This window comes from Podarcis raffonei, chromosome 8 (assembly GCF_027172205.1).
Source record: "Podarcis raffonei isolate rPodRaf1 chromosome 8, rPodRaf1.pri, whole genome shotgun sequence".
In the NCBI taxonomy this organism is placed as follows: domain Eukaryota; kingdom Metazoa; phylum Chordata; class Lepidosauria; order Squamata; family Lacertidae; genus Podarcis; species Podarcis raffonei.
Window position 1 is genome coordinate 88,099,779 of NC_070609.1, and position 13,983 is coordinate 88,113,761.

Consider the following 13,983-nt stretch of genomic DNA (forward strand, 5'->3'; position numbering starts at 1 on the left):
TTTGGAGGGCAAGCCCAAACCATAGTTGGCTAGTTTAACAGCAAATTCTGGTTTGTGCTAAAGAGGAAGCAACTTGCATTGGAGCACATAATGCAGGCATAGGCAAACTCCGGCCCTCCAGATTTTGGGGACTACAACTCCCATCATCCCTAGCTAACAGGACCAGTGGTCAGGGATAATGGGAATTGTAGTCCTACACATCTGGAGGGCCGGAGTTTGCCTGTGCCTGACATAATGTGAGGGAGGGAGAGGAACACGTATGAGGCCACTCAAGCAGCATCAAACCAAGGTTTGGCAATGAATGTGAATAAATCCACTGTTGGCAACTTCAGTAGTTTCTCACTTGGCAAAACTGGTCTGGCTATCTGCTGTTATCAGTTTATATGACACTAGTTTATCAGTAAACGGACAAGAAATGAGGTCTCAGCTGTCCACTCTGGAAGGAGATGGACAAGACAATGCAGAGTATGTGAATTCCGCTATCTTGTGAACACTTTTTCTTCATGCATATCTCCACTACCATTCTCCCTATTCATGCTGCCTCTACTATAACCAGAGAGAGAGAGAAAGAGTCTGTGTTCCAAAGGTGACTGAGATGTCTGAGCCTCACTGGCCATAGAATGACCCAACAACAAGGGATCATGCTATATCTCTATATTTGCTCTCAACAGGCAAGGCAGACGTGCAGGGAGGATTAGTAAATTCGATTTATCTGAGAACTGCATTATAGAAATGAATATATAGTTTATCATTTAGTATGCCAATGAGCACAGCATGTGTTGGGAAGTGTTTTCAGTTTGCACCTCACAATACATTGAAAGACGGTTGCTGAATGGTATTGAGATCAGGAACAAAGACCACCAAAGAGAAAAGGTGGATTGTGTAGGACTGGACTTACTGTTCACTTCTTCATCCAAAGCCTTCACTTTCCCCTTCTTTTTGATGAGTGCAATTTTCCCAGCATTGGCCTCCCAGTCTTTATCATTGCCTCCATCAATTCCAACTCCTAATACACAGAAAGCTTAAGGTGAATCTCACACACCTCATTTGGCTTGAAATATTAATTGTTCTGCTTTCCAATTAACCTAACTTCCACAATCATTTTTCTACAGGCTAGAATAAAATTGCAGGGTTTCAGAACATTATGGCTGTACATAATTACAAGAAAAGCCAGTGCAAGATTTAGAAACATAACATTGCCTAGGTGTTCCCTTTTAGCCATTGGGCTGCATTGCTCGGACACTGAAGAATATCCAAGCATTCCAACTGCACAGGGTCAGTTATGTTAGCCGCTAGACTCTTGTCAAACAATACAGCTTCTGTGAGAAAAAGGAGATTTCTTTCATTGGGAAAAGACATCTCAAAAAGCCTAGTGAGATTTAAACTTCATCCAAATACCTGTGCACATAACGGTTTATGCCCAAGATATACAACTAAACATGTAAAATTGTTGCATGTGAACTGAAAGGTAGAATAAGTCACACCAAGCCTTGCTTCTTACACATTGCAGACCATGACTTTACTGGCAACCACATACTTTTAAAACCATATTCGCAGAAAAAAAGTTTGAAAGATAAGGAATCCAAGGACAGGGTGAGCAGCTTACCAGCTGAGTCATATCCTCTGTACTCCAGTCGCTGAAGCCCTTTGATGAGGGTCTCCAGGATCTCCCGTCTTGTCCGGGGAACATGGTAGTTCAGGTAAGCAAAGATGCCTGCAAGATTGATTAGAAATTAAAACAAAGACTATATACATGCAATACTGCATTTCACTTTGTAACCACAACTATGAACTGAAACAGCACTTGTGTAGGATTTCTATTAGCACAGCCCCCAAAGTGTTGTAAAACATTTTTTTATAAAACATTACAAGCCACAAGAAGAAAAAGCACCACATTTTTTTTTGCTACATTTCTCCCAATCGGTATTATTTATATATATATATATATATATATATATATATATATATATATATATATATATATATAGTACATATATGCAATTAAAATTGTAAGTAAAACAGAGAGAATGTAAAAGCAACTGCAGGGACAAGAGAAGGATCCATTAAGAAGGGGGTTTTTGAAGGAAGGATGGGATATAAATAAAATAATAAATAAAATTTTAAAAACATTAAAAAGTATAAAACATATTATAGATGAGTGCAGTGAAGTGGCTCCACTCTGCAAACTCTAGAATGGAGTGCAAGGATGTAGGGTAAAGAATTTTGAGTTTGCAGAGTGGAACCCTGCATTGCAGCCTTCCTTCAAAAAACAAACAAGACAAAAAATCCTTCTTAGATTTTGTGCTAGAAAATCTAGCAGGCTTCTTGTGGATTTTTTTAATTATCTCAGTAGCTCCAGATCACCTGATTTAGGCCTCATCTCTGCTACCATCTGCATGAGAAAAAATACGCCCCACATTCTGGAACTTTTACTTTTTAGACACTGTGGGATATATTCAGTGCTAGTTCAAATCAGAGTAAACCCAGTGGGTCAACCCCAAGCAATAACAAATCCATGGATCCCACAATTCCTGGGAAGTCTCAGAAAATAGCACCTGGAAAGTCAATAATGTGCTCCTGTGTACATTAGCCAGTGTGGTGTAGTGGTTAAGAGCGGTAGTCTCGTAATCTGGGGAACCGGGTTCGCTTCCCTGTTCCTCCACATGCAGCTGCTGGGTGACCTTGGGCCAGTCACACTTCTCTGAAGTCTCTCAGGCCCACTCACCTCACAGAGTGTTTGATGTGAGGGAGGAAGGGAAAAGGAGATTGTTAGCCACTTTGAGACTCCTTAGGGTAGTGATAAAGCGGGATATCAATCCAAACTCTTCTTCTTCTTCTACCTCTCACGCACAACAAATGAGTTGCCTTGTCAAAATAATGATTTGCATGCTCAATAAGTACCGCATTTGAGATTTATAAGGATATCCCTTATAATCTCCATGCATGAACTCCCTCTGTGAAAGGGCACTGCCGTACTCACACTTTCTTAGAAAGTGGGCAAGGCACAAGAAACAGGGGAAGAAGTCGGGTGGGGAGCTTAAGTCATGATATTCCAGTTTATCAGGATTTCAGACAGGTTGTCAACTCCCAGTGGCTACAAGGAAGTGTTCAATTTCATTATAGCCAACAAAGTTAGTAATTACGAACACTTCACTGCAGTAAAGTATTCCAACTCAAGAGAAGAGCTTTGGAACACCCCCCCACCCCAATATAACTAAGAAAAAACAAAGAAGAGACTGATTAACTTTTGGAACTGGCACAGTTCATATTGCTGAAAGTCTGTCTATCCCACCAGGTGCTCTTCTCCTTAGAAATGCTCCAATATTGAAAGTCAGATGCAAGAAAAATGCATGAACCGGAGGGATGTAAGCAATGGGGAGAGACCTCGCTACTCCCCCACCCCTTTCTACGTAACTGGACTGGAGGACATCTGGGTTTAAACAGAGAGCTCTGCTGTCCTCACAACTAGACTGAGTCTCAAAATTCTCATTCTTGCCTAGGCTAATCCTTACAGCAGGGCTAGGCAACCTAAGGCCCGTGGGCCGGATGTGGCCCAATCACCTTCTCAATGTCTCCTTTTATTTAAAATGCATCTCTGGGTTATTTGTGGGGCATAGGAATCCGTTCTATTTTTCCCCCAAAAAAATATAGTCCGGCCCACCACATGGTCTGAGGGACGGTGGACCAGCCCATGGCTGAAAAAAGGTTGCTGACCCCTGCCTTACAGTGACCACCCCAGCAGCAACCATTCACATTTCTTTCCGATTCTAACCCTTACCTCTCAAAAAGGTGCACAGCTGGCCAAAAATACCCCTCCTAGAATGACCAAGGGAGTGGATCTCTTTTGGGAAGGCATTACAAAGACAGGGGTCCACCACTGACAAGACCATGGGTAGACAAACTAAGGCCCGGGGGCCAGATCCGGCCCAATTGCCTTCTCAATCCGGCCCGCAGACGGTCCGGGAATCAGCATGTTTTTACATGAGTAGAATGTGTCCTTTTATTTAAAATGCATCTCTGGGTTATTTGTGGGGCATAGGAATTCATTCATTATAGATGATAGATAGATGATAGATGATAGATAGATAGATAGATAGATAGATAGATAGATAGATAGATAGATAGATAGATGATAGATAGATAGATAGATAGATGATAGATAGATAGATGACAGATAGATATAGATAGATAGATAGATAGATAGATAGATAGATAGATAGATAGATGATAGATAGTCCGGCCCCCCACAAGGTTTGAGGGACAGTGGACTGGCCCACTGCTGAAAAAGTTTGGACAAGACTGTCTGCTTTTAGCAGCAGTCAATCTTGCCTCAGGAAAAGGGCCCACTTTCTTGCTCAACACTTCACTGGCTCCCTGGCTCAGTCCAGCCATCATTCAAGGCTGCTTCAGTATTCGTATTACTCGCATAAGTCAGAAGCATGTGAACAGGGTGCTTGTGGTGGGTCAGCAAGACCATGTTGGCAAATGCTGCTCATTTAGCTGTAGCCAAAGATCTGCCCCACATAGCATTAGCAGCCTGTTACCATGGTGTGCTTTCAGTTCACTAGACACCTCATCCCTTTCCTCTTCCTCACAGCTTATGGTCCCTCATCTAGGGACAAATGTTGACCTGTGATCTCCCAGCAAGCATATCTTTGGCTCTGGTGAGAGCATGGAAACAGAGAGACACACCCCACATTCGCACCATGCCTGAAGAAGTGCCATTCTTATACCAGAAGCCTTGGGACACCCAAAAAGCTGTGGGATTTCTTAGTTACTAAGGCAAGCCAAGACTGGTTGACCCCAGGGAGAAAGAAGCACATTCCACAGATGTATTGTTCACGGCTAGGCGATATATTGATATATTGTTCAAAACCAGTTTGAAGCCCCTATCGTGCTACTGGTTTCATAATTTTTGGCTGGATATTGCAAATCATTCTGATGCATGGCTTTTTTCATTTTGCCCAATCTCAAAAAAAGAAAGACACTTTCAAGCTATTTTTAAGGAAATTTGCCAACATTTACACTTCCAACATGGGCTGCCATATGTCCAGTGTTTCCCTGACATTTCAGCGCTTTCTACTCAGACACTGTTTCCAATGGCCAAATCCCAGCTATGTCTGTGAAACTTTGGACATATGGCAACCCTACCTTAGCCCTTGCTCCCTCCAAGTGTACAAGCACTACACTAATTTTGAGGTGTGCTGCTAATCACACATTTTTACCAACTAATCATACACAGCACACTCCCAAGACCACTTCCTCATTTGCATGAGTTGAAAAGAAGAAAGGAAGTAAAATGTTACAGTGATATAAATTTACTCATTCAGCTCATAAATAAGATCATAGCCCATAGGAGGAAATGTTCTCTATGTAAATTCTGTGATGACAGGGTTGAAAATAAGTTCCCAAGAAGAAATGTTATTAGCTCATCTAGAGAGCCACCTAAAAGGGGCAGATGGAAAGAAGAATCACTAACTTTTGGCAGGTCAAAGCTCTCTACCTTATTGTTTGGAAGCAAATATAATTTGTCACCTAAAGTACAGTAATATATTACAAAATTACAAGAATCAGTGCCCAACCTCCTAGCAGCTATTTCACATAGCTGTCACATCCTATACAATGGTACCTTGGGTTAAGTACTTAATTCGTTCCGGAGGTCCGTTCTTAACCTGAAACTGTTCTTAACCTGAAGCACCACTTTAGCTAATGGGTCCTCCTGCTGCTGCCGCACCGCCGGAGCACGATTTCTGTTCTCATCCTGAAGCAAAGTTCTTAACCCGAGGTAATATTTTTGGGTTAGTGGAGTCTGTAACCTGAAGTGTATGTAACCTTATTAGCGCAGATATCTAGCCTTACAGAAGTGACCTATTGGAAAACTTACAAAGGAAAACATATTGGAAATACAGTTACATACGCTTCAGGTTACATACACTTCAGGTTACAGACTCCACTAACCCAAAAATATTACCTCGGGTTAAGAACTTTGCTTCAGGATGAGAACAGAAATCGTGCTCCGGCGGTGCGGCAGCAGCAGGAGGCCCCATTAGCTAAAGTGGTGCTTCAGGTTAAGAACGGACCTCCGGAATGAATTAAGTACTTAACCCAAGGTACCACTGTATAGGATGTGACAGCTATGTGAAATAGCTGCTAGGAGGTTGGGCACTGATTCTTGTAATTTTGTAATATAACCTGCGCTAATAATTACTACTGGCGGTGCAGGGGCTCCCAAAGTTTCAAACACTAGGAAAGCATAGACCCATGCAGCCAGCAGAATGGCAGGCTAGCACAAGGCTGCCCTTGGGGGTCTTCAGACATGGCCCCCCTCAGAGCTGCGTAAAGGGCAGTTTGCAACTCCAAAACGTGCCTGGGGGCAACTGTGATTCACCACAGATAAAACAGAAAATTGTATAGCTAAACTTCAGACCACAGCCCCGTCAACACCAACTGGCCATGGTCTCTGCAGCATTGCTAGGGAGGAGTCTTACCTAACCTACCTGGAGAGATGGTGGGGATCAAACCAGGGACCTTTGGCACGGAAAGCAGAAGCTCTGCTACTGAGCTAACATCCTCCCTTTTAAAGTAGTTTATTTCCTGCTGTTCCTCTTCTGAGAGAGCCCAGTTAGAATTCACAAATTCAGCTGTGTTCAGCCATGACTACTGCAAGTCAATACTTCAGAATTCAGATAAAAATGGGGGGGGGTTAATAAGGGTTGTGTTTGTATAACCTTGAAGTCAAAAGAATTATATTGGCCTCCTTAGCTTGATATCAGCAAGAAATTGGAAGCTACCCAGCAGAAGGAAGAGCAAGTGCTTGTTTCACTCCTGGTGGCAACACCTGGCTGTGAAACATGAGGGTTCAGCTGGTCGGTTGAGACCAGAAACTCGATTGCAGCCCAGCCTAAACGAGATTGGTTCAGGTGCCACACTTCCTTTTGTACTTGTTTAAGGTATGGGTTAAGCTTTCTGGAAGACGATAAAGAACAAAGAATGATAGAATGCAGGGGAAATTTAAAGGGGGGGGGTGAGAGAAAGGAACAGAGAGAAGGTAAAGAATGACCACATGCAACAAAAATATTTTAGTTGGCCCCATAGCTCATACTGGGGTTAAGAGGCACGGTGGAGAGAGATCCTTTGGATATGATAGTTGCTATGAGAGCACTGCGCTGAAGGGCAGGATAAAAATTGCTCAGACAAATTAATGTCAACAGTAGAAATAGTTACCGTATTTTTCGCCCTATAGGACGCACTTTTTCCCCTCCAAAAATGAAGGGGAAATCTGGGTGCGTCCTATGGGGCGAATGCAGGCTTTCGCTGAAGCTTGGAGAGCGAGAGGGGTCGGTGCGCAGGGCTGTCTAGGCTGCGGATAGTATCCTGCTTCCCGGAGCCTAGGCAGCCCTGCGGGAGGTCCCGCAGGGATGTCTAGGCTGCGGATAGCAGCCTGCTTCCCAGAGCATCGGGCGCCCTGAAAGCAGAGCGCCCGGCGCTTCGGGAACACATCCGCAGCCTAGGCAGCCCTGCGGGAGGTCCCGCAGGAATGTCTAGTCTGCGGATAGCAGCCTGCTTCCCGGAGCACCGGGCGCCCTGAAAGCAGAGTGCCCGGCGCTTCGGGAACACATCCGCAGCCTAGGCAGCCCTGCGGGAGGTCCCGCAGGAATGTCTAGTCTGCGGATAGCAGCCTGCTTCCCGGAGCGTCGGGCGCCCTGAAAGCAGAGCGCCCGGCGCTTCGGGAACACATCCGCAGCGTGGGGAGCCCTGCAGGAGTTCCCCGCAGGGCTCCCCACGCTGCGGATAGCAGCCTGCCGCCCGGCAGGCGGTGCGCCCTGAAGCAGAGCGCCCCGCGCCCCGGACAGACATCCGCAGCGTGGGGAGCCCTGCAGAAGTGCCCCGCAGGGCTCCGCACGCTGCAGATAGCAGCCTGCTGCCCAGCGGGCAGGGCGCCCTGAATCAGAGCGCCCCTCGCGCTGGGCAGACATCAGCCAGCCCCACAAGCTCGGGGGACAGCAGGGAGGCGCAGCGCCGCCATCCCGCTGTTCCTCGACCTGGTTCGGTTTCTCCAACCTGCTTTTTGGGGGGGAAATAAAGGGGGGAAATTTTCCTTTATTTCCCCCCCAAAAAACTAGGTGCATCCTATGGGACGGAGCGTCCTATGGGACGAAAAATACGGTATTTCACTGCAGATGTTAAACAGAGTACCAGTCTCTACACTTGGTCAAACCAAATGGTCAGAAATGAACACTGTGTGCTCTACTAGGGTGGACAATTTCACAGCAAGTCAGATCCCAAATTTTAGTTGTACACTGAAAACCAGAACAAACTACCCATTTACGAAGAGCCAACAATCTCACTCTATTTTGCTGAACAGGAAAAAACTGCCCTGTCAGTTCGGGCATTTCTTCTTTACCTATAAATCAATGCTTGGAATCTGCTCTTAGTCCTGTAGTCAACCCCCCTCTCCCACCCCTGGCAATGTAACCCACTAAGTTATGAATAACGTATCAGATTTTGAAATTATTCCAGTTTGTGCTGCACCAGTTTAATTATTAAAAGAAAGTGATCTTGTAAGATTTGCTCCCATCCTTACCCCTGCAGCAAGTTTAAACTGGTTATGAGTTTCACATTCAACTATGAACAAGGTATATCTACTACACTGGTTTGTCTGGACATCTACATTCTACCTGGGCTGTTAACAATAGATGAATTATACTTATTCCATCAAAGAATAAGCAAGTGAGATACAGAAATGTCAGGGTAAAGATAAAACTGCAAGGGCAATAAACCCTACAATTTCAACCATGCAAGAGAAGTAATCCCCTCAGAAATATGACCTGAAGAAAAGGCATTGGGCTTTGTCAGTCTCCATCACTCTAAAGGCACAAAATTCTGCTTTCTCATTTTGGAACAAGACAGTCAAGAGTCTATAACTGTATTCAGAAATATTTTAAAGGATATGTTTGTAGACAAAGAACAGATTATGCTATGCAATCTGAGAATCCCACACATTCCCAAGACTGAATTCACAGAAAGACTTGAACTGTGCTCACAGCAAACTATTTATAGCATAAATTGCCTATTCTATTCTTAGCACTGCCCCATTTTCCATTTTCTGAGGCAAATTTGCATAGCATTAAATGCACATGAGCAAACTGTGACTGCAGCTCTTCTTCACTTTGCTCTTCAGGAGAAATTTCTCATGAACCTGTGTCCCACATCAAAAAAAAACCCACACCAATACCTGAAGGTGACGGAGTACAACAGAAATCCTTAGTGTTAAGAAAGCCGAAAAAATAGTGGATATATGGGGAAGGGCTCAGTGGCAGAGCATGATCCATCTCCAACACCTTCCATGTGCAGCTGGAAAAGACTCCTGCTATAAACCTAGGCGAACCACTGCCAGTGTGGACAATTGGCTAGATGGACCCAATGGCCTGGGATTCAGCAAGCACATGTAGACCTATGCTACATCTGCACACCAAGAGAATGCAAATGATAATTCAGAGCTCAACCAGAAGGTCCTGGTTCACTAGGTGGCCTCAAGCAAGCCAATTTTGCTTTTCTTCAGCACCTAGTCCTTTGGAATATGGGGAGAATCATATTGACCAATTTGTAAGGATGAGTGGGGCCATGTGTTTTGATTTAATTTTATTTATTTCGTAAAATTCATATACTGTTCGAAGCAGTTGATAAATGTATGCACGTGAACACAAAAAGAGCTATAGACATACACACTTCCAATATTATTAAAATAATAATGAGGCAGTCTTATCATTAAGTTCTCTGAAAAAGTTCAGCGGGTGAAGATCAGGGAGCCTCATCTGTAGTTGCACCCTTTACGAATTTAAGAATAGAAGAAGGGCCTGCTGGATCAATCCAACATCCTGTTCTCACATTGGCCAACCAGATGCCAGCCCGGCGGGAAACCAGCAAGCAGGAATGGAGCACAAGAGGCCTCTCCTCTCCACAGGAGAGTTTCCAGCAACTAGTCTTCAAAAGCATTGCTGCCTCTGACCATGAAGGCAGAGGCTAGCCATCCTGACTAGCAGCCATTGATAGCCCTTTCCATCATGACTTTGTCTAATCCTCTTTTAAAGCCATCCAAGTTGGTGGCCATCACTGCCTCCTGGAGGAGTGAGTTCCATAGTTTAACTATGTGCCACACAGTGGAACATCACCACCAGAGATGTGTGCCTAGCATCTCTTCTTTATACTTTTATTGTGTCATTTTTGCTGTGCTCTGAGGTATTTCTTTTATTTCTTTCTTTTTGGTATTTTAAATATGTATTTCATGGTAGTCATCTCACAACGTTTTTAAAAAGAAAAAAGCTGCAAAATATTTTTTTTCATTTAATCTCTTATTAGCGATGATCTTATTAATGATGATGCCTCTGGAATTGATCCAAACACCCCTTGCCTTTTGTCTACATAAGAGGACTCTTTTCTTATTCCACGTCCCCACTTCTTCTGTGCCACATTAGAAGCTGCTTTTGAAACTCAATAAGGTTAAACAGCACCTTTCAACACATCTAAAGGATGTGCTTGTAGGCAATGTGCAAACACAACGTCAAATGGGGATTAAATGAAATATTAAATCTTTCTGGAAGCACCGTAAACAGCTCAGTGCGCAAAACAAACACCACGTAAAGAGTAAGAACCTACATGCAAGCCAGAGATATGTAAGCAGCCCTTCCACCTACCAACACCAACACCGCTGGCAAACCCTAGCTTCAGTACAAGTTGCTAGAAAGGCAGACAGCCCTGAAGTTGGTGTTGAGTAGCTCCTGAACAGGCAAATCTGCTTTTCTACCTGTCTACCTGTCTGACACACACCTATGCTCTTCCTCAACTGCATGGATGGCTGCCACCCCTTCCCACCCCTTTTTATTTCTAGGAGGTTAACATATTGCCATATTGTTGTCTTTAGCCACCCTAAGCTTAACGGAAAACGAAGTTGAAAATATCTCCCTGTTGAATTCTGCCAATTCACCCCCTTCCTTATCATCAGCAATCTAAACCTGCTTTCCCAATATCACACACTCGTCTACTCTCACGCTAATTTCCCCACAAGCCTCACTTGCGCCAGTCCTTCAAAACATTTGTCCCCTTCAATTTAGCACCCGCGTAAGATTTAGGCTGTAAGCTCCTTGGGGCAGAGACCTGTGTTTTGCTTATGCTACTGATCTTCAAAGCACCACAGACCTTGATGTCACTTTATAACTACTACTACTACTACTACAGTACTGGATCACTATTGCTAAACCAGTTGTAGAGCTTTCCCCCCCTCTTCATCATTTTCCTGATTTTGCTTTACAGTACAGTGGTGCCTCGGGTTACATACACTTCAGGTTACATACGCTTCAGGTTACAGACTCCGCTAACCCAGAAATAGTACCTCGGGTTAAGAACTTTGCTTTAGGATGAGAACAGAAACCGTGTGGTGGCAGCGGGAGGCCCCATTAGCTAAAGTGGTGCTTCAGGTTAAGAACAGTTTCAGGTTAAGAACGGTCCTCTGGAACAAATTAAGTACTTAACCCGAGGTACCACTGTATTAGGTTTCCTTAATGTTCCGCAATGTCCAAGCATGGGGTTGCCTGTAAACAAACCATCTCTCTCACCCACCTGATTTCCATCTGCACATTCACACTGTCCCCACTGCCCTCCTATTATCTCCCTTCCGAGCCACCCTGAAGGCGAAGGCACTCTGCACATGCTCAAGAGAGCCAGCGTCGATGAGGCTGGGCTAAGCCCCTGGGTCTTTCCCGAGGCCCTCTATAGAGCTGGAGAAGGAAGCAGCTCAGAATGGGGGCCAAGAAGAGAGGCAGGTGCTGCCCTGAGAGCCTTGCCTCCCCCCACCCTCCCCTCTTCAGGCGCACTCTGCACATGGGCTGAGGAAAGGCTACTGCATGCGAAGGAGCCCGAGAGTCCTCTAGCCCAACCCGCTGCCGTTTGCCCTGAGGGAGAGAAGCCGCCTCGCCCTGGCTTTGGCCCCTCAGCATCGCCCAGCCTTCCCAGCGGGGCAGCCTCCATCCCTCCCTCCCCACCGGCCGCCTTTCCCTCGCTCCTTCCCTCCTTCCTCACCGCACATGGTGGCGCCTGAGGAGACCGAGCAGGGCGGCTGTGAGGCGCGGAGGCTGAACAGGCGCTTCCTCGCTGACGGGCCGGCGGGACTGGCGGCTGAGGAGGCGGCGGCGGTGGCGGCGGCAACGTCTCCTCCTCCCTGGGACAGAGGAGCGGCGGGCGAGGGGCGCAGGCTCCCTGCCTGGCCCGCGATTGGGCCCGGCTCGGCCTAGCGGGCCCGGCTCCTCCTCCGCCTCCGCCTCCGCCGCCTCACGAGGCCTCCGGGCTGCCGTGTCACTCGGGGCGACGTGGCAGCCGGATCAGCATCCGCCTCAGGTGGAGGAGCGGGAGGAGCGGGGAGCCCCGCAGGCCGGAAGGGCCGCGCTCGGGCGGAGGCGGAGGGGGAGGCAGGCGGGCGGGCGAGGGGCTCCAGGCGGGGGCCCGACGAGGCGCCCCCTTGGCGTTATTGTGATCAATAAGGCTAATATTACCATTCTGGGTCTCCTGGTTGGTGGTGGCTCGTGGCCCGGGCAAAACAATGCGCCCCTTGGGGGGCTAATAAGGCAATAAGGCACACACCCCCTTTGGGGTTAGATTCAGGTAGGGAGCCGTGTTGGTCTGACGCTGTAGAAATATATAAAAAAATTGTCCAGTAGCACCTTAGAGACCAACTAGTTTGTTCTTGGTATAAGCTTTCGTGTGCATGCAACTAAGTTTGTTATTGGTATGAGCATGCATGCGCACGAAAGCTTATACCAAGAACAAACTTAGTTGGTCTCTAAGGTGCCACTGGAAAATTATATTATATTATATTATATTATATTATGACACCCTTTTAGGATTGCTGTTCTTACCAGTCCGCTTTTTTGTGACTCTAGGCTGCAGCAAAACGAGGTGCCCCTTTCGGGGTTATCGTCATTATCCTGCTTTTTGATGGTAACACTGCAGCAAAATGAGGCGCCCTTTTGTGTGTGGTTGTCATTATCACCAGTCAGCTAGCTGGTGGCTCTAGGTTTGGGCAAAATGGGGCTCCCTTTTGGGGCTATTTATGTACAGTGGTACCTCTGGTTACGTACCTAATTCGTTCCGGAGGTCCATTCTTAAGCTGAAACTGTTCTTAACCTGAAGCACCACTTTAGCTAATGGGGCCTCCTGCTGCTGCCGCACCAATAGAGCACAATTTCTGTTCTCATCCTGAAGCAAAGTTCTTAACCTAAAGCACTATTTCTGGGCTAGCGGAGTCTGTAACCTGAAGCGTATGTAACCTGAAGCATATACAACCCGAGGTACTGTATTTAGTACCCTTCACTTTTTGACTTTTAATTTCGTGCCCTTTGCCCCAAGATCCCAGGGTGGGATTAGAACACACTATGAAATCAGTTTTAAAATAATTTGCCTTTCCTTCTTTGCCATAGGACCAGAGCATTGTGGGGCGTTTTAAAACAATGCTTCCAGCAAAACTCCAGAGTTGCCTGTTGGAGCTTCATGGAGCCTCCATGTTCAGCAACAGTCTATTGCCCGGTACCTGGTGCAGGGGACAAGCAGCAGGGAGTGGTGGTGGTCCAGTAGCCACCCTCATGCCCCCAACTGATTGCAAAGGGGTCTTGCTTGGCCTGCCCTGGCAGCCCCACCCGTTCTCCTGCTTAAAAGAGGAAGGTGGCAGAAAAGGCCCCCTTCCATACTGGAGAATGGCCACCAGTCCCAAGAGACGATTCTAGGCCAGGCAGGCTAATGGCCAGAGGTTGTGTAAGGCAACTTCCTGTAGTGACTGTGGGCCAATGTGGTGCAGTGGTTAGAGGGTCGAACCTGGACATGGGTGAGACCACGGTTCAGATCCCCACTCTGCCATCATGAAGCTCAGTGGGTGACTTTGGGTCACAGACGCCGCGTCTCAGCCTAACCCACCTCACAGAAAGCGGACAGCCATGT

At 46.3% G+C, this 13,983-nt stretch overlaps 1 protein-coding gene across 2 annotated transcripts in view; it reads right to left on the minus strand.

Moving 5' to 3' along the window:
* GFPT1 (glutamine--fructose-6-phosphate transaminase 1) overlaps positions 1-12,324 on the minus strand; it is a 44,999-nt gene extending 32,675 nt beyond the window's left edge. The window contains exons 1-3 of one of the 2 annotated variants that reach the window (XM_053401377.1): positions 12,076-12,324; positions 1,607-1,714; positions 899-1,006 (exon numbers count right to left, since the gene is read on the minus strand). In XM_053401377.1, coding sequence (XP_053257352.1) covers positions 899-1,006; positions 1,607-1,714; positions 12,076-12,082 — 223 coding nt within the window. In that variant the 5' untranslated portion in view covers positions 12,083-12,324. The remainder of the gene's footprint in view (positions 1-898; positions 1,007-1,606; positions 1,715-12,075) is intronic. The other variant, XM_053401378.1, reaches the window with a different exon arrangement.
* Positions 12,325-13,983: the final 1,659 nt, after the last annotated feature.